General features: G+C 40.4%; 1 protein-coding gene across 6 annotated transcripts in view; it reads left to right on the forward strand.

Annotated features, from left to right (window-relative positions):
• CFAP61 (cilia and flagella associated protein 61) overlaps nucleotides 1-20,799 on the forward strand; it is a 232,812-nt gene that overhangs the window by 27,155 nt on the left and 184,858 nt on the right. For all 6 annotated transcript variants that reach the window (XM_045008887.1, XM_045008889.1, XM_045008888.1 and 3 more), the window contains 5 exons: nucleotides 4,126-4,217; nucleotides 5,884-5,976; nucleotides 7,656-7,843; nucleotides 12,793-12,832; nucleotides 14,217-14,356. In XM_045008887.1, coding sequence (XP_044864822.1) covers nucleotides 4,126-4,217; nucleotides 5,884-5,976; nucleotides 7,656-7,843; nucleotides 12,793-12,832; nucleotides 14,217-14,356 — 553 coding nt within the window. The remainder of the gene's footprint in view (nucleotides 1-4,125; nucleotides 4,218-5,883; nucleotides 5,977-7,655; nucleotides 7,844-12,792; nucleotides 12,833-14,216; nucleotides 14,357-20,799) is intronic.

A 20,799-nucleotide genomic window follows, 5' to 3' on the forward strand; every position in this document is an offset into this window, starting at 1 on the left:
TTTTAAATAACTATTCAGGAAAAAAAGGCATACATCTAATTCCCCCCTCCTTTCTGTCATCTTTAAAAGTATATTTTTTAAAAAGTAATGTTATATGTTATAGCTTGATTATGGTAGAAAAAGAGTCAATTTATAACAATTGCATCTTGCTATTCCCTGGAGGAGTCTTTGCAGAATCAGGGTTTACCTACAAACTTGAAATCAATAGAATTACTCATGTGGCTAAAGTTAAGTGCATAGGTATATCTTGCAGGATCAGTACTTTTATTTTTGTGGGTACACCATTTGTGCACTGCTTTGAAAATGTGGAACCAAATTGTCTGCTGGTGTAAAGAGAATGAAGCTGTGTTAATTTACACCACCAGAAAATATGGGCCATTATATCTTTAATAAATTCAAAGTCTGAATATTTAAAATGTAAGCTATGGTACAAGAAATGCTATGTTCATGTATAAATAGCTATAATAATGATTTCCAAGCTGTTTAACTTGCTTTAGCCCTTGTACTTGGAGACCACAGGTGGTGGTTGTTTTTCCTTTCAAAATCTAATACTGGGCAATAAAAATGAAAGAGTATACAAAATCTATGTTTAACGTAATGTTGATATGCCACTTACATTTCATGATAATTATAGTAATTTGGCTGTTACTCTATATGGAGTCAGGAATTGGTAGCTAGAAAACACTATGATACAGTGGGAATGATTCAAGAGGTTTTCATCAGGCTTCTTTTTGAACTGTCTTTTTGATTCTGCTGACTTTTACGTCTACCATCAACCTAACAAACAGAATCCTTTTAATTTTCTTTTGGTTGAAAGCTTTCTTACTTCAGTTACAGTTACAATGGATAATGTTCTTCCAGATCACACATGTATGGTACATATACAAATAACAATGATGCAACTATATTTGACTGTGTTGGATGGAGGAGCCATTAGAGGGTTGCATTTTAGTATAAAATCAGAAACAACACATCAATATTTATATGTAAACTGGAGGCGTGTATTATTGAGAAATACTGTTGGATTCATCAGGATGACATTGATCATTTCTATGAAGGTGCCCATCTGTGATACCCCTAGAGAAACCACATATTATATATAGTATGTGCACTTTTGTTTGCCTGCACATTGCATCAACATTTTTTCTTCTGACAGTGATTATAGCTTTTAAAAAATATATCATTCTGAATTATTTTAGGCCTTTGAACTCATTATTTAACAGGTGAAATTGCCGGAGATTGTCCCAATAACTACTTACTTCAGAGAATTTAACTGTAAGTTAGTTAGGTTTCTCAACACAAAGCATGCAGAGAGTTTTTTGAAGCCCCCTCTGAGGGCTCAGAACTCTTCAAAATCATAAGTTACTGTTTTGGCACACTTTATCTTAAAATCTCAGAGTTTTTGTTAATTAAAGCTTCTCTTCAGAGACTTCATTTTAAATATATAAAAAGATGAACTAGGAATATGTCTTTAGGATTTGGAAAGTGACTTTTAGAGAATTTTGATAACTACCGGTAATTAACATATATGAAATGGCTTACTTATAGGGATCCCAGAATTTATTGTTGTGGGTTTTTGGTGATTATTTAATTGATTGGGTTTTTGTGGGGTTTTGTGGTGGTTTAATTTATTGATGCCATCAATGTTTTAAACTGTTTCTCACTTAAATGAACTATAATCAGTTAATATTTGGTTCCCCATATTGAATATACATTTGACTTCAGTAGGACTTCAAATTATTTAAAGTAACTCATCTTGATATTATACTGTAAACTAAGGGACCGTTCCTGCAAGATGTTGAGTAATCTCACCTCTCATTGACTTCAAAGGGAATATAGTGTTCATTACCTGGCAGGGCAGCGTTAGAGACTGTTTTTTCCCAAAATTGTGTAATTGTTGTCAAGCAGCTACCCAAAGGCTGCCAAACACATAGATGGAATGAAAGTAACACAGCAGTCAACTTCTGCTGCATTGATGTCAGATTTCAGTAGGGTCCTATTGCACAAATGGTACATGAGTGTAAAATAGGTAAGTCATATGTACACAGCAGTTAAGCCATTACCAATCAAATGCAATAATGCATCATAAACATTCTGAAATTGATTCTGGATTTTTTATCTGGATTTTCCTGCCATTTAGCATTTTAAATGTGAGGAAACAACCTTGGGCCAGATCATCATCTGATTTAAATTGGCATAGCATTGATTTCAGTGAAGTTATGCCAATTTACACCAGCTGTGGATTTGGTCCATGTGAATAAAATGTTGAACATAGTGAAAATTGTAAAATCTGTTGTTTATCAATATTAACAAAATTAACTCTTGTTCAAATTTATGCTTTAATTGGATTTTACTGGTTTAAACTGTAATACTAGAAACTCTATTTACACAATATTCTCTTTGTATAAATAATAAAAAATATCATGTCTTTCAATGGCTAAGTATAAGTTGATAGGGCAAGTTTCTAAAATTAATTGAATCCTATTGCTTTGGTCATCACTTTTGACACCAAAAAATACTATTAACCTGTTAGCAATTGACTAAAACAGAATCCCATCATTATTGCTTTTATTACTAGGCATTGAGCTCAGTCAGTGTGCTCAACGCTGTATAGACTTTAAAATCTGGTCTCAGTAAATTTGAATGTGTGTTGTCCTTTCCTTTCTTGTTTATAGAGCCCTTTCATCCCTGCTTCACCTACCATAGTTTAAAAACTGGTTTCTTTGTATTTATCTGCCTCCTCTGCTAAAATGGGTGTTCATTAAGCAGATTAGCCAGTGTCCACCTTTTGGGACTGAAAAATATAACAAAGATCCTTTCTAACTAGTTGACACAGTGCTTTAAAGCAGTTACTTCAGCATCCAGTGGAGAGACTCCTGGCTGCTACTGAAAATCATAGGTAACCAAAACCCATTGCCAGTCTAGCAGATCCTCGAGGCTCAGATGTGCTCCCAAATCCATATGCAGATGCTGCAGTGCTTCAAAGGAGCTGCAGCAGTTGTGTAAAAGGATCCTGGAATATGTCTGATCTGAGCCCCCAAAGGCAAGCACCAACTGCAATGGAGGAGACAGGTAAGTAACAAGATAGGAGAGGCACTATTAACCCTTTTAGACTGCCAGCCAAACTATTGCCTAGGGCCAAAGTTTAAAAATTGCCCAGCATCACTCCCATAAAATATAGTCTTTAGTTTCCCAAGGTTAAGAATCTGTTTTAAAAAAAAAAACTGGAATAAAAGTAGTAGGTGAAGAGAGTTCCTCAGGTAGATTGGGAGGGAAAGGAGAGAAGGGAAATTTCTTTTATCTCCTGGTTGTTTGTTTTTTTAGTAAAGGGTGTCTATAGCAAGTAGAGTAAGTAGTTTATACTGAATACTAGTGACCCTTGGATTTAAAAAAAGAATGAGACTATGAGTAGACTAGTACTTTCATTTATGCCTTTTGAGATGTCAAATTTGTCTGACAATTTTTCAAGCACTGTGTGATAATTTTCCACTAAAATGCACAGGATCTCAAAGGGCAGACTTCCATAAAATGTAACTATACTCCCTTTAAGGTAGGGAATTCTATATCTTAATTTTATAGATGATAATCATAATACTTCAGATTGCTCTGGCACCTGCCATCTGAGGATGTTACTTCTTCACAAACACTAATGAATTAAGCCTCACAGCATCTCTGAAATAGAGAAATATTATCTCCATTTTACAGATGGAAAGACTGATGGAGACAGGTTAAGTGATTTACATCAGAGATGGGTACTGAATGCTAGGAGACAGACTATCCAATTAGTAGTTCAGCCATTGACCCACATTGTCCCCCTTCAGTTAGAGTCCAAATTTAATTTTACATCTAAACACAGTATTAGTCAGGAATGTCTTCCAGGTTATCTTTTGTTCAAGTCCTCTGTTTTTAAATGACCTCTACAAATTTTGTCTTCAGAGTAAATAATCAGATATGCTGAAGTCTTACTAAAGTGAATGTAATGGCTCAATCTTAACCATGATCATAAGAAATATCTTAATGGTGGTGTTCTGCTGAGAGTTATACTTTATGTACTGCTGTGATTCTGATGTTTATGGCTCCATTTTGTAAGCTTGTTTGATGCATTTATTCCTTTTCATTATTCAGATGAAGAAAAAAGCAGCCAAACAAGTCAAGAAGCAGAATCTGTTTTATCTCAAAACTCTGAATGTATTAGTGCCCATGATATGGATATTCAGGTAATATTACTAAACCTAATTCATTGGACATTTAAATAAATGCCATAACTATAAAATCCAGGATGCCTTTTCAATAAAACACTAGAAACGTAGTCATAAATTCAGAAGGATAAAAATTGAGATTTGTTGTTGCTCGTTTAAAAAATACATGCAAAAGAGGAGTCCAGACTACGCTTAGTCTCACTATGTGGCTCGTTATTCACCCAAGTCATGCCTCCCTGTTTACACTGCTCTTTTTAGCAGTGTAGTGTCCCACTGCCTCCCTGCAGGAAAGGGTTCTGGCAGTGGGGAAAGGCTCTGCCAGCTCTCTGCTGCTGGATCCCTTCCCTGCAGCAGGGAAAGATTCCAGGAATGGGGAAAGGCTCTGGTGGAGGAAACGCTTCCCCACTGCCAGAGTCTTTCCTCGCTGCAGTGAAAGACTCCAGCAGTGGGGAGCTGTTTAAGCCTTTTTCCACTGCCTCCCCTCTGCCAGAGCCTTTCACTGACACTTATAGCTACATGCCGCAGTGTGGACACAGCCTGCTTTTCACTGTGCCATGTTAGCCACATGTACACTATCTGCTGCCGCCAGTGGTGTGTAGTATAGATGTAGCCAGACTAGCCTGAGTAGTTAAAGTATCTAGCAAGATCCACTGGAGTTGGGTAAGTACTTAATTATAAATCTGCTTGTCTGTCCTTTTACAAAATTACTCCTGTAATTTTGAAGATGTCAGACTATTAGGGTCCCTCTATTTCCAACTCTTTTGCAGTACTTTAAGAGCATTCATACACTCCTGTGCAGTAAGACTCAGGGGAGTTATGAAGTAGTCATTAGGATTATTTTGAAACCACTGGCAACTGAATTGTCTTGAAGCATCTGGAAAACAGAGGAGGAAATAGCTAGAATGAAGTTGGCCCTGGTGCTTTGGGGAAGGCACTGCCCACTGACTGGTTGGCTGACTACGAGTATGCTTGCATTCTGTAACACTGTGGGAGCTGGGCACTTAGGCCTTGTCTACATTAATAAACACCATAGCTGTAACTGAACTCCAGAGAAGCTCCGCTGTGGGAGAAGCACTAGTGTAGACCAAGCTTTGGCATTTTTGCCACTATGTTGTAGAATTAAGAGAAGTAGTAAAAATCCCCATGTCCTGTCTACACTATAGCCTCCATTGTTGCTACCACTGGTGAAGCTCCAGGGATGGTGAATCAAAACTACATGAAATTTACTAGTTCAGATGCAGCCTTTACAAGCCAACGTAAATCTGGTAAGGCAGATGGCAAGGAAGGTGGAGTTAGGATTGCCAGATTCCAGTTTAGTTGCAGTAACAGCCTGACTAAATGAATCTCTATCTGTCAAAGGAATCTGGGATGAAGAGACCAAGCGGAATGCTCTGGAATGTTTTTGTATGTGTTTTTATTGTCCTTGGTGTTGCAATAAGCTGCCTTTGTCTGCAGACATAATTGGTTTTAAAAGGACTATTTTAAATGGCAAGAGTCATGAGCCAGTTACACTATGTAGTGCTGCATAGAGGGGACTTTCAAAAGCGCTGCATGTTTTTACATTGATTTAAAAGGGATCAGAGTTATGAATGAGTGCTCAATATGTCCAGAATTAGTGATCCATAGGAAAACAAATGATTCATGAATGTTAATTTGTATGTGTTACTGATCACTTTCTCTTCAGATGGACACTAAAACTGAAGATGTCCTTCCCCAAACCTTGGATATTGTCACCTCACATTCTACAACAGAAAGTGTTCAGAATAATGTTTCAGAGGTGAGGTCCAGGTACAATCGAGAGTTTATCAAAATGCTCATCCTCAGTGCATTTTTGAATGAAATTCATTTTTTGGCACATGGCCATCCAAGGCTTTCCCATTGTTGCCAACTTTTGCAATACTTGGTATTTTTCTTAACATGGCTCCAGGAGCTGAAGCTTTATTAGAACAGAATCTCAGCTTTCATTTAAAAAAAAAAAAGATAAGATTCTAGCCCTTGTGGTTCCAGAGAAAAGTTTGAAAATGTGTTACCTAAATGCTGAATAACTAGAGGACAAAGAAAGAGAATGCAAAGTTATTACTTTTTCAGATCATTAATTTTTGTGGCCTGTCTCAAGATTTTTGAACACTTGGAGCTGGCAAAACTGTTTTCCATGCATGTCTACATGTGCATATAGAGAGGTGGGCTCTCTAGCTCATAACAGGACCGCACTAGGAGACCTCGTGGGGCCCGGCTGTGGTCAAGGAATCCATAGTTATGTGACTCCAGTAACCAAGAACCCTCGCAGAAGGGCCACATTGCATTCTACCCCCTGACTAGAGAAAGGCAGATTCTAAATTTCCTCCTCAGGCAAATACCTGCTAGATTTCCTACCCAAATCCTATTTATTTGGGCCTTTGTTGGGGAAATGTTAAATTCACTTGGAATGAACAGTGAATTTGAAAGTAAATGTCAATAATTGGCTGTTTCCCAACTATATTGACACTGTGATTTGCTTCCATTCTTTAAAGTGAAATAATTTGTTATAAAATCTTTATTCAATATTAGCATTTAGGTGACATAGCAGGTTATAATAAATCAATTGACATGACGCACATTGAGTGGATTGATTATTTTAAATACGTATAAGGTATGGATATTTTGTGCAAAGTTCTCATCTGAGATCTATACAATAGTAATCAATTTTAGTATATTGTTAGATTTGGTATTGGATCTCAGGGAGACCCACATACCAAATCTGAATTATTCCATGCAGATCTAAAAGGAAAAAAATTTTAAGCAACAAAGAATAATAATATTTATGAAGTACAACTATTCATACAAAGGAAATTAGCATTTCTTTAAGTGATATGACGCTGGTTCCCTTACTATGCAAGACTATGTCATGATTTATACCCTATGCTACCCCACTGAAGTAATTTGATTTTGTATGGGGTCAAAGTTAGCAGAGAATTTGGCCATAGAATTTTAAACAATTGTATCTGTCTTTTATTCTTCCTTTCAGTATATTTTCAAAACTAGTCTCTTGTTCTTCAAATATAGCAGTTGTTAATCTCCAAGGTGACATTTTCTGAATTGCTCTCATTTTTGTTCTTCCAAATTTTTTAAATTTGGAATCCAAATTTTTACATTGGAAAATATTTCCTAAGATTAAATTTCTGTTACTGTTCCACATAGGGACAGTAATGAGAAATATCTGTTCCCAAACATATTGTTGTCTTTATTTCAAACCTCTTACTGCAGGCATTAATCGTTTTATAGCCATCAGAAATTTCATTAAAAATGCCCCCCTAAACTTCTAGATGTGGCAGAAAGTAGTGTGCTGGGTGAAATACAACTCTGTATTTCTGCTGGGAATGCTGTAAAATAAGAATGATGCAACAAACGACTCATTAAACAAACACACAAAAAAGGAAATGTGGTTTCAGTTTGGTCCCTTGTCTCTTCTTGCTGCAGAAGGAGGGTGTAAACACTGTTTCCAATGCTGAATTGCCAGTAGATGATGTCATAGGCACAGATTTGAAAGCCGCTGGGACACCTACTTTAGAGACTGACAAGAGAGATTCCTTTCATCCTGTGTACAGAGGAGCTGTAACTGCTTTCTGTATTCAGCTATTCTGTATTGATGAGAAACATGAAACAAGGCAAGTATAGACATATAGCTATTCGGTTTCTAGTTTCTAATAACAGCTTAACAGAACCCTGATTTATTAATGCAGCTGGGGGAGTGACAGCATCTGCTGCAGTTAAGGTTGAATTAATTTCCATCTAACTCTTTGCGTGCATTCACTCATAACTTTATGAAGCATTCACCTTCCACCTAAAATTTTTCACACATCTCCTCTGACGGGGTGCCCTATGACAGAAAAGTTACCAAGTTGCAATATAAGCAGCCATCCTTTTTTGGGCAAATACTAATTGCAGCAGTGGAACAAGGCTCACATATCCTGTAATGGGGTATACCTGTCTTTTTAGAGTGGAGGAGGCCAGAAGATCCCATGCCAGGGAGCTGGACTGAACAAAGATCCAGGAAATGGCCTGGTAGAGGAAAAGAGGAAGCAGTGCCAGGGAATAAGGAATTGGATGGCCTGGGGGAGGGACTCCAGGACTCTGTTCCTTTACAGGCCTGGGATTAGGAGCCCTGTGGGTAGGGTGTGGCAGTCTCTCCTCTCATCCAGCCAATCAGGAGGAACTCTCTGGAGGAGGGCAGTATATGGACTGCCCTCTCCCTCAGAACAGGGAAGACAATGGTAAAAGAAGGAAGCCAGAGTCAGAATGCTAAACTCCAGGGAGAGAAAGCTGTGAGGTGCTCTACACCTCAGTACAAATAATAAATAACAATAATACGTGTGTGCTCTAGACCTTGTTGATATTTACATAAGGATACAGCTCAAGCATGGAATGTATTTCAGATTTCATATGGAAACAGCAACAATACTGTGTATTGCCTGTTGGGTTGGTATCAGTGCTGCATGTTTTCATCAAATGCTTGGTGATAGTGACTGTGAGCCTTCATAGATGAGTGAATGTCCTTCCTTATCTAGATGAAAGGTGTCAGATATACAACCTGCAGGCCAGATCCAGCCTGCATAAGATATTTATGTGGCCCATATGACTTATTTGGATGCTCCAGAATCTAAACTTTTTAAAGTAAATTTCTAGCCTTGGCGACTGTAGAGAGTAGTCTTCTAAACTTGAACTGTGTGTACACAATATTTGCCTGCTAGTGTGTGCCTGAGTCTGCAGATGTCTTGGAACAATGACCCAGAGGAGTCAATTCCTCTGTTAATCTGATTGGAATGTCAGTTTTACAGTCCTATGATGACACTTGGGTGTCAGACTTAACTATTCAGTCACTGATCACTCAGCAATAAATATGAGTAGGGGATGGCAGTGAAACACACTGAATTGGAAGCAGGGGATTGAAACTGAGAGTTGCTGCAGGGAAGAAAATGTAAGGGAAGGAACGTAGGAGAGAAAGGAGGGAGAGATAAGAGGATGTTGAAGGAAGAGAAACAAAGAGCAGAAATGGCAGTGATCCTAATGGGAACAGATTTTCTCACTGATGAGTGCAACAATAAGCACCAAAATAACAAAATGTTTTGTTATTATTTATAGGTCTTATTGTCTCTTTGATCTCTGTGTATATCTCTCACTGACACTGTGCACTATGGGGAGCATATAGTCCTAAATTTATACCCCTGGCCACAGACCATAAACATAGAATTTGACCCTCTCCTTCGAATGAATGATGCCCTTGATCTAGATGATTGGTTTATCAGAAAACACTCTTAAATAGTCTCCAAGGATGAGTCTCCAAGAATGAGGTAGTTTACTCACTAGAAGCTTGTCTACATGTGGAAATGTACGGGCACAATTATGCCACTGTAGTTATATCAGCGTAATTTCTGCATGGACACTCTTATTTGGAAATAAGAGAGTGCACATGAGTTTACACCAGTTTAACTACAGTGGTATAATTATACATTGTAAGTATGTTGGTAAATTTCCCCATGTAGACATACTCAAAGTCCCAGTTTAGTTTGTTCCTCAGAAAGAATTACATTATGTAGCAGCTCTGCTAGATTCCACTTCTCCAGGACGAGATGTGTATCACTGTGGATCTGATAGATGATTTACCAGAGCCAACAGGTGTTTCCTACAGATGAAGTTATGAATTTTGAGTCTGATGACTGTAACATTATTTGCAATACCTATGGCACATTTCCACATGAGACAGCCTCAGGAGACCCTCGGTGACTGACAAAATCTAAGCTTCACTTAGTGATAGTCCAGAAACAAAGTATAATTAGGAGTGGACTTCAAAATTCCTTCAATACCAACTGGATTCACCAAAGATGCACCCTGCTTGGAATGGGGAGCCCCCATCCCCACCCAAAAAAGGTGTTATGCACCCCATTGAGTATCAGCAGCTGTGTGCCTATTTTCTGGATATGATGGCAGTCCTAATTGTTCTAAGAACTTTGCGATATTTTAGTATCCCAACAGGTGGCTATGTTTCAAAAAGACAATCAAGTTTTTGTAAACAAGGAAGGAGGGTCAGGATCATGCCTCTTGGGTCAGGAAATCCTGATACGTGTAAGATTGGGCAGTGTCCCACAAGACATTCCCTTGTCACGTACCTGGAAGAAAAAGGAAAGGTTATATTGAGAGGTATATGTGCTACATGTGCAAGTATCCATTATGTTCGCATTCAGGAGAGATGCAAAGCAGCCATAGAATCTTCTGTATGTTTTTTACCAAGCAGTCTTGCCTAGATTCAGCATTGAGAGACAAATCCAACTTTGAACTATCAGCTTTACAAATCTATGGGTTGTATACCAAGGGAAATCGATGGGCACAGCTATCACTGAATTCCACTATACTATTCTGGAATAATTTCCCCATGTGGACACTCTAATCTAAAATAAAAGAGAAATTGAGTGATTATTGCATAATAAGATCACTTTTATTTTGTAATAGTATGTCCATATGGGAGAATTATTCTGGAATAGCTCCCAATGTAATGGAACAGCTATAGTGGAATAGTTATTTTGCTACAGAATCCTAGAATATCAGGGTTGGAAGGGACCTCAGGAGCTCATCTAGTCCAACCCCCTGCTCATAGCTGTGCTGGGAAATTTCCACCATGTAGACAGGACCTATTTGTGGGTTAAGACCATCCAGCTCTTCTGCCCTCTAGCAGTTTTGTTTTGCTGGGGGATGTATCTTTAATTTATTTGTCCACCTTTATATTTTTCTCTTGACATTTCCCCCTTCACACACGCCATTGTTGCTGCTGCTCAAGGTATGCTCACCTTGCTTATCATTATACACTACAGATTGCAGTCTCCTTTAATTTTTTTCTTAGAGACATCTTTGGAATTGGTCAGGCTCCACGATGGATATCTCTGGGAAAGAGATCATTACTTACCTGTAACTATTTTTCTCTAAGCTTAACACTCAAACAGCCGCCTTGTCCATGCAGTTGAGTTGTCTGTAAATCTTGTGACGTAAATATATATAATAATAATCATATACAATATATATCTGTCTATCTTTAACTTTACTTGAGTGTATCTTTACCTTTTTCCGTGAAAGAAACTGACCACTAGAGCACTGGGGGTAGAATAGGTATCAGAGGGGATGGCATGAGATAATCTAAACTGGGAATGGTATCTTAGAATTTTGTACTGAAGGAGTCCCTGCTGAACTTGCATGCAGAAGCACAGATCCAAGAGTAATAATTTGCAGAAATGTAACAGTTGCTGAGAAGTCACTATCTTTTACCCCTCAAGGGGAATTCAGTAATGAAGAATTTGTATTATCCATTGGTTATCAAATGTTTTCATCTCTTTAAATCTAGAGCCAGAATGTGGACAGGAAGTGATATATGAATGAACTAAACTTCCAGTCTATCTGAAATTAGATTCTTTGATCCTTTGCTAATGACAGAAAAAAAATTGATTCCTCTGGTGCTGTCCCCATTCTTCAGCCCACTTCTGTCAAGAAGATACCGAGTGTTGGAGAAAGGGACATTGCATTGTCATGTATTTACTATGTGTGTGTGGGGGGGTGGGGGGAAGACTCCTCTCAATTAAGCATAGCTTTATATTTATATTATACAGGATAGGTGAATGTGTTACTGTATTGTTTTGGTTCTACAATCCCAATCCCAACATGTGGAGTCATTGTATTTTCATAAAGTTTCACTTTTATCCACTTGATTATAAACACCTCAGTTAAAAATTATTACTCTTTCCATTCTTATTGGGACTGAAACCACAGGAAGGTTATTTACTTTAATTGTTTACTGCCACCGTTAGTCTTTTGAAATAACTGTGCATGTGAGTGTTGGATGCATATAAAATACATACTTTTTTCTCTTCTGGGAGAGTAGAAATAAAACACATAACTCTTGCTGGGTTTAAAACAGTTTCATATTCTTTTATGTAGCAGAAACCGGATAAAATAATTAAGTTTCTATTGCCTTACTCAACTTGAACATTACGTTTCACTTTCACCAGGGAAAAGAAAGGGGATTTATTCCAAACCAGTAGGTGAAAAGAAGGAAAATGTACAGGAACAATTTTCAAAGTATAGATATTCCTTTTAGTTTTAAAGGTATTGGATAGGTCTACTAAATGGATATTAGTGTATCAGTAAGTCTTTTGGTGCATGATGGAAATACCTTAGTCCTTAGCTACAACTCTTTGTATCCCCTGGTGATCAGACTTACTGGGCACTAATGCTACTCTGGCATAATTTCTAAAAGTCTTCTGCAGGATGCTTCTGAGTAAACATCATCTTACTTTTCTTTCTTTCTCGCACAGAGGAGACTTCTCTTGAGTTAACAAGCTCAAATCTCTATGCTTACTGTTGCTTGCAGTGCTGCCTTAGGCGCTAGAAAATGACAATTGAAGTACAGCATACAACTTCTGCAATTGATTAGTGCTGAACTAGATGCAATTTCCGATTAGGAAGTATGAATAAGTCCTGCCTGGATGGATGGGGGAGAGAAATCTTTTGAAATATGTAGTAGATATTGAATATGCTTTTGTTTATTCACATAAGTGTTTGCTCTTGGTTGCAGGTCACTGGATTTCTTGCAATATGTTTTCAACCTCTTTCCAGTACGTATAAATGAAATCTTAAGGTGAAACAAGTCTTTTCTTTGAAAGTGAATGAAAATGGCATGATAAGAAATAAAATCACTTGTAACTTGTACATAGCTTGATTCCCCCCTCTTTTAGGGGACCCACCCCTACACACCAGCATTAGGGGCCTGTGGGAAGGAAATCTCTGTGAGGAATCACTTGTTATTGTGGGGTGGTAGCACCACAATGGATAAAGTTGAGATTAGCTTACAATTTAACAGTGTTTTGGGTTTTTTTCCAAAGTGCTCTGAAATTCACATTCTTTCTCTGATTGTCTTGAAAATTGCTGTGCTTCATGGGGATCTGGGATAGGGCTAATTATCCAAATGTGATGCTCTTTGGCCAACGAGTTGTCAAGATACAGCCGCTCCCCCCAAATCATGTAACATCAACATTTTAGAATTCCTATAATTTTTTGTGTACCCCAAGGATTCAAACTTTGGCTCAGATTCACCATAAACTGATTTCATCCTCTTGGGATTGATCTCCGCTAGAGATCAGCACCCACCACCCCTGTGAGAAGCAATATTTTAAAAGTTATTCAAGATCAAAGTTGGATCTACAAGGTGGGTTGAGCTAGGTTGATGAGTCAGAGAAAGTAATTTGTGTACATGCAGCAGAACTGGGGCTCTGTTGCAAGTCAGAGTATTTGCAGCCAGCCTGATGTCAGAACAGGGGGCTAACTCAAAGTTACAGGCTGTGGCTATTGAACCCGGGAAGCACACATGTACTTCGAGTCCTGGCACTGAGGCCATTTCTGAGAATGTGTATTGTACATATTAGTTGCCCTCTGCCTACATTCTGCAGGGGATCCTCAGGAAGTTCTGCACTAACAAGTAAATTTCTGGTTTAAAAGCTGATATTTCAAACTGCTCTAAAATCCACAGAGACAATCCTCCATCCCACAACCTTAACTCTGCCCTCTGAGTGATGCCTCAGCATGGTCCTGACAGATCTCAGAGCACTCTATCCTTCCAGATGGTATGGAGCACTATGGGGAAGTGGCATATGGGTACAGTAAGCTGTCTGATTGGGTCCTCACTAAAACAAAAGTTATATTTAGGGGACCTTGGATCTTAGAGCATGAGGTTCAGCTAAAAAGTATGGCTGGACTTGTAGCCAAAATTCATCAACATCTATATGTGATCCAATCACCACTAGAGAGGGACAGAGTGCCACAGAGTGTAGGTGAGAATTATACTTGCAGCACTGTGTCCTTTTTAAATGTTGATCTACATTTATATGTCAGTTTTTTCTTAAGACTCAGTGGGAACCTGTTTAAAACTTGTTTTTAAAATCACTAATAACCTGTTTGTGTATTGACTGATATAGAGTATTTATTCTTTGTCAATCTTTTCAGGACAAAGACTTTTGCATCATCACAGTGCCACATCTTGTGCCAGAATTTCTTCTGATCCAGAATTTTGTTCGAGTTAATCCTTCCAGCAACTCCACTCTTGATCATGAGCTCTATGTGTTTCACCGTGCAGGACTGCTCAAGTAAACGTTTTGCTATAACAAAGTATATTAACATAAAGGGACTGTGTAGACCGTGACTAAAGTACTTTATATTTTTATTTAAAATTAATTAATTAATGACTTTCCTTCAGTGAAATTACAAATAGGGAGACGGCTACAAATGCAAAAGCAAACAAGCTTCACTGGCTTGCAAAAATTCATATTACATGTCTTATAAAGTAATAAGCACAGTAAAGTGCTTCATTAAAATGTTACATTAACAGATTCAGATTAGTTACAGATGCAAAGTGGTATAAAAGAATTAAATTCTCTGAATTATCTAATTGTAGACTAAGAGCATGTAATAAACATGGGGCAGATAAGGAACAAACCAATCTAATTTCTTTCTTTGACAGATAACCGGCCTAGTGGATAATGGGGAAGCAGTAGACATGATATATCTGGACATTAGTAAGGCTTTTGACATAGTTTCACATGACATTTTCACAAGCAAACCAGGGAAATGTGGTCTAGATGAAATTTCTATATGATGCCCGTACAACTATTTGAAAGACCATACTCAGAGTAGTTATCTGTATTTGCTGGGAGTGGGGGACACTTCAAGTCGGGGCTTGCAGTGGTCTGTCCAGAGCCCAATTCTACTCAAGATTTTAATTAATGACATAGATCCTGGAGTGGAGAGTGCGCTTATAAAATTTGTGGCTAACACTATGCTGGGGGAGGTTACAAGCCCTTTGGAGGACAGGATTAAATTCAAAATGACATTTATAAATTGGAGAATTGGTCTGAAATCAATCAGATGAAATTCAATAAGGTGCAAAGTACTGCAGTTCAGAAGGAAAACTCAAATGCATAAATTCAAAATGGGGAACAACTGGCTAGGTGGTAGCACTGCAGAAAAGGATCTGGGGGTTATAGTAAATCACAAATTGAATATGAGTCAATGGTGTGATGCTGTTGCACTAAGGGCAGACACCATTCTAGGGTGTATTAACAGGAGTGTTGTATGTAAGACACAGGAGGTCGTTGTTCCGTCAAAGACTGCCTTACCTTTGAAGCAATGCATTTCTGAAACACACAGAACACAATGATAACTTCATTGGGAAAGTCCATTTCATCACCTTATTTACCTCTTAATTTTCTCTTGTAGGGCATGTACTTTGTATCTTAAAGTTTTGAAATACTCTGAACATTGCCGTTTGCTGGGATATTGGCCATGGTCTTATGTCATGAATTTAATAGTTTATTATAACTCTTACACTGTTTAGCATGATAAAGTTTCTTGCTATGAGATTCATGTCTTCCACCTCTTTCATAGTGTAGCAGCCATGCTGGGCCTGTAGTCTGCCTTAAAGGGCCCAGTGCACCCTGTTACAATTATATATTGTCCATCCCATGGTCTTGTAAATTCTGTTGTTCATTGAATAATTGCTCAGCAACACTTCCATTTTGAACTTGTAATTAGTCACCTCGGGTGATATACCAATAATTCATGCAATAACAACAGTTACTCATGGGCCTAAGCAAAAGCTTGTTTCCAGACAAGGAAACTGGGCTTCTGTGTATTATGTAAAGAACCTATTTCATCTTGCACGTCGTAGGAAGTCATTGAAGTAATCACTGGTAATCTCAGGCACAGCTGTTGAGTAATTCATCAGTGAGATTGGTAGCCATGTATCCTTTTGATATTTGTGATCAAAATTAAACTGGTCTTCAAGGTTTTGTAAAAGTCTCTACAGTTCTGCATAAATCACGTGCATTCCAAGTGGTATGCTTATTTCCATGAAAGCACAAGGGTTAGGGCATCAGTGACCTTTCCTCAGACTGCCTGCAGTTCTGGACGACTTTCCTTCTGAAGAGTCTCTGAAGTCAGACTTCAAAATTAGCTTGTGAGTGAAGTTCCATGATCAGAAAATCTAAAGGGGGTAATGGGAAGTTTCTGAAGAACATAAAATTCAATGTGCAGCAGCGAACTCGCTGTCACTTAAAGGCAAAATATGAAAAGTAAAAGATCAATATATTCTAGAAGTACCATGAGCTTTAAAAATTCTGGTGACTGGAAAGGGAGTTGCATAAAATGGATTAAAAGAGAAATCACAGAGTTGAGTTAAGGGGCAAAATCAGAAAAAGAATGGCACAGGCACAAAATGAGGTACTGATTAGCAAAGACAGTAAAAGGAATAAGAAAGTATCAAGTACGCAAAAAGAAAGAGGACGGCAAATGGAAGTGTAGCTCTGCTACTTAACAGAGAAGGAGAACAAATAATAGATGACAAAGCAAAGGCTGAAATGCTTAATGGATACTTTCCTTCAATTTTCACTAAAAAGCATAATAATAATAATAGTGTCCTGGCTTTCTGAGCAGTCAGAGGAACTGGACTTCTAGAATGGGTTTATTCCATACTGGGAGAGAAATGAGAATACACAGACCCAGAATAGTTTTTCCTAATCTATCATACTGACAATGGACCGACTTTCTTGTTGAATGCCACCTCCGTTTTTTGCAGGTACTATTTTACTCATGCTAAAAAATTGCTTCCTGCAGTTAACTGTGGGTACAAAGATGACCTCTTGGACATCTAATTATTTAATTTGCTTAAAAAAAAATGTTAGTGCAAATCTAGTATCTAGAGGTAAAAGAAGCCAAGAAGCAAGATTCCACAGAGGAGCTAGGGAGCCAGGAAGTTCTGGTACAGAGGATAGAATTAATTGGCGTGGTGCTCAACTCAACCTCCACCAGAGCGTTGCTGCTACTGGAGAAGTTCAGGGCATTAGCGGACCTCATCGCGGAAGTCTCCGCGTTTCCCCTGACTACGGCCAGGGTTTGCCTGCACCTCCTAGGTCATGTGGCAGCATGCACGTATGTTGTGCACCATGCCAGACCCTGGATGCGACCCTTGCAGCAGTGGCTGACAGTGGCCTACTCCCAGTCCCAGCACCACCTGAAAAAGGTCGTCACCATTCCCGCAACGATATTCACCGCACTCCGATGGTGGTCCAACCCCGGGAATGTCCTGGAAGGAGTCCCCGTCAACAGCACTCCCCACTCCGAACTGGTCTCAGAGACCTTGTATCTTGGTTGGGGGGTGCACCTGAGCAATCTCCACACCCAGGGTAAGTGGTCCCCAGAAGAGATGATGTTACACACAAACATCAAAGAGATCAGGGCGGTCTTCCAGGCATACACGGTTTTCCTTCCTCACTTGTCGGGCAGAGTGGTCAGAGTCTTGATGGACAACACAGCCTCGATGTTCTATATCAGGGGTAGGCAACCTATGGCACGGCTGCCGAAGGCGGCACGCGAGCTGATTTTCAGTGGCACTCACACTGCCCGGGTCCTGGCCAGCAGTCCAGGGGGCTCTGCATTTTAATTTAATTTTAAATGAAGCTTCTTAAACATTCTGAAACCTTATTTACTTTACATACAACCATAGTTTAGTTATATATTATAGACTTATAGAAAGAGACCTTCTAAAAAGGTTAAAATGTATTATTGGCACGCGAAACCTTAAACTAGAGTGAATAAATGAAGACTCGGCACACCACTTCTGAAAGGTTGCTCACTCCTGTTCTATATCAACAGACAGGGAGGAGCTCGATCCTCAGCCCTGTGCCAAGAGGCACTCCATCTCTGGGACTTCTACATCGACCACGGAATCCAGCTAATAGCATGTCACCTCCTGGGGTCAAGAACACATTAGCAGATCACCTAAGCAGGGACTTCTGCTCTCACCATGAGTGGGTGCTCCACTCAGAGGCAGCCTGTGCAATCTTCCAGAGGTGGGGATCTCCCCAAGTGGATCTATTCGCCACCAGGCAGAACAGGACATGCCACCGCTTCTGCTTCAGATGGGGTCTGGGCAAGGGCTCCCTCTCTGATGTCTTCCTCCTGTTCTGGGCGGGAAGCCTGATATACATGTTCTCCTCCTCCCCCAACCCGATCCCGCTCGTCAGCAGGGTCCTGGTAAAAGTCAAGAGAGACAGGGCCCAAGTTATCACGATCGCCCCAGCGTGGCCGCACCAACATTGGTTCGTCACGCTGTTGAGCTTGGCAGCAGTCCCCCCCCCCGTGGTCCTTGCTGGACCGACCAGACCTGCTTTCACAGAACCACGGTCGCCTCTTGCGCCCCAACCTCGCATCTCTCCACCTTGCGGCATGGATGCTGTGGCTGAACCCTGAAGAACGGACCTGTTTGGAGGGGTCCAGCAGGTTCTCCTGGGAATCCTCAACTAGACAGACCTACCTGGCAAAGTGAACAAGGTTTTCCCACTGGGCGGCTGAACAGGGCTTCTCCCTTTCATGTTCTTCGGTGCAGTCAATCTTAGACCACCTGCTTCATTTTAGGAATCAGGGCCTGGCACACTTCTCTATCAGGATGCATCTGGCAGCTATCTCCACCTTTCATCTGCCCGTCCAGGGGCAGATGGTGTTCTCCCGTGACATGACGGTCAGGTTCCTCAGAGGTCTCGAGAGACTTTTTCCTCAAGTTCAGTCCCTAGTGGGATCTCACCTTGGCTCTGTCCAGGCTCATGGGTCCGCCCTTTGAGCCTTTGGCCTCGTGATCCCTGTCTCACCTATTGTGGAAGGTAGCTTTCCTGGTGGCGGTGACGCTGGCGACGTGAGTTTCTGAGCGGCATGCCCTGACCTTGGAACTGCCATACACTGTCTTCTATGAGGACATGGTCCAGCTCCGGCCCCACCCGAACTTTCTTCCCAAAGTGGTGTCCACTTTCCACATGTGCCAGGACATCTTCCCTCCGGTCTTCTGCCCTAAGCCCCATGAGACTAGTGAAGAGAGGCGCCTCCACACTTTGGACGTAAGAAGGGCCCTGGCTATTTACCTAGATCAGACAAAGCCTTTCCGTAGGTCGACTCAGCTTTTCATCTCTACAGCTGATAGGATGAAGGGCCTTCCGGTGTCCATGCAGAGGATTTCTAACTGGATTACCTCTTGCATAAGGGCTTGTTACGAGCTGGCAGGGGCCCCACTGCCAATCGTCAGAGCCCACTCAACCAGAGCACAGGCATCTTCAGCGGCCTTCCTAGCACATGTTCCGATCCAGGACGTCTGTAAAGCCAAAGAAGAAAAGGCAGTCAAAGAACAAAAGACAGTTATCTTTTTCCGTAACTGGTGTTCTTCAGGATGTGTTGCTCATGTCGATTCAACGACCCACCCTTCTTCCACATTGTCGGAGTTTCTGGCAAGAAGGAACTGAGGGTGGAGGGGGTTTGGCAGCGCCCTATATGCCGCGACATATGTGCATCACCCAAGGGGCGCCAGAGCCAGTTCCCTACGGATACAGCTGAAGGAAAAACTTCCGGCACCGGTGCATGTGGCGAGTGCACACACCGAAGTTGAATAGACATGAGCAGCACATCTCGAAGAACACCAGCTACAGAAAAAGGTAACTGTCTTTTCCTGGTGTTGTGCAATTGTCAAATTTTATATTTTTGAATCCTGTTTAACTGAAATACTTGGTTTTGTGACGGTCAGGTTTGACATGCTCCCGTTGATGTCTGCAGAAGCTCATGTAACGTGGAGGCAGATCCTTAGCTGGTGTAAATTTTCATAGCTCTCTTAAAGTGAATATAGAGCTATGACGAATTACACAAGCTGAAAATCTGCCCCCAGGTCTTTGACTGGAGTTGGAGAGGGTATCAATTCTGGCATGTTCACTGTATCCTTTGTGCCAGCTGAACAGCTCTGGACTATATACAAGCTTTTCACTGAACATATAACACCTCTTGTTGAACTCGTGGGGTTGCACACGTAACAACCTGTCAGCTTCCCCGGTGGGCCCTGTCAGCTCCTTCATCTGGAGCTAGCCAGCTTCAAAATGGAGAGCTATTGAGCTTCCAGCATACCAAGCTCTTAAGCCCCTTGTGTTTTCAGTCTCATCTGCTTCATCAGCAAATTCCTCTAACCAAATAGATGCACATTTAGTTAACTATCTGTGCACACGTGTATGCCATACCTATCCCTTCTTCTCACTGATTATTAAAATAGTAAAAAGCTTCAGAAAATTACTCACACTTGTCCCAAGTTCCTTGAGAACATGGTAGCAATAGCACCCAAGAATACTTTTTTCCACCTTCAGACAAGACTTCATGCCTTCCTCTTCTTCCTCAAGGGCATGGTAACTATGATCCATACATTCAGCAGCTCAAGAATGGTTTACTGTCATTCCCTTTGCCCAGGATTATCAGTCAAAGCCAATCAAACTCCACCTTTCCAACACACCACAGCCTGTGTGGGACTAAACTGCAGTGAACACATAATACTAGATCTCCATCTCCCACCCTCGACTCCCTTTTCATTTCATAGTCTCCATCTTTAAACATCTTCTTGGGCTGGGACAGGGCTTCTGTAGCACCTGCCTCTTCGTCCCTAGCTCTCCAAGACTGCTGTGCTTATCAGGAACACAGTAGTGGAAGGGTCCAAAGGGAAGCTGTCAGGAGTTGG

Source organism: Mauremys mutica, chromosome 3 (genome assembly GCF_020497125.1).
Source record: "Mauremys mutica isolate MM-2020 ecotype Southern chromosome 3, ASM2049712v1, whole genome shotgun sequence".
Taxonomy (NCBI): Eukaryota; Metazoa; Chordata; order Testudines; family Geoemydidae; genus Mauremys; species Mauremys mutica.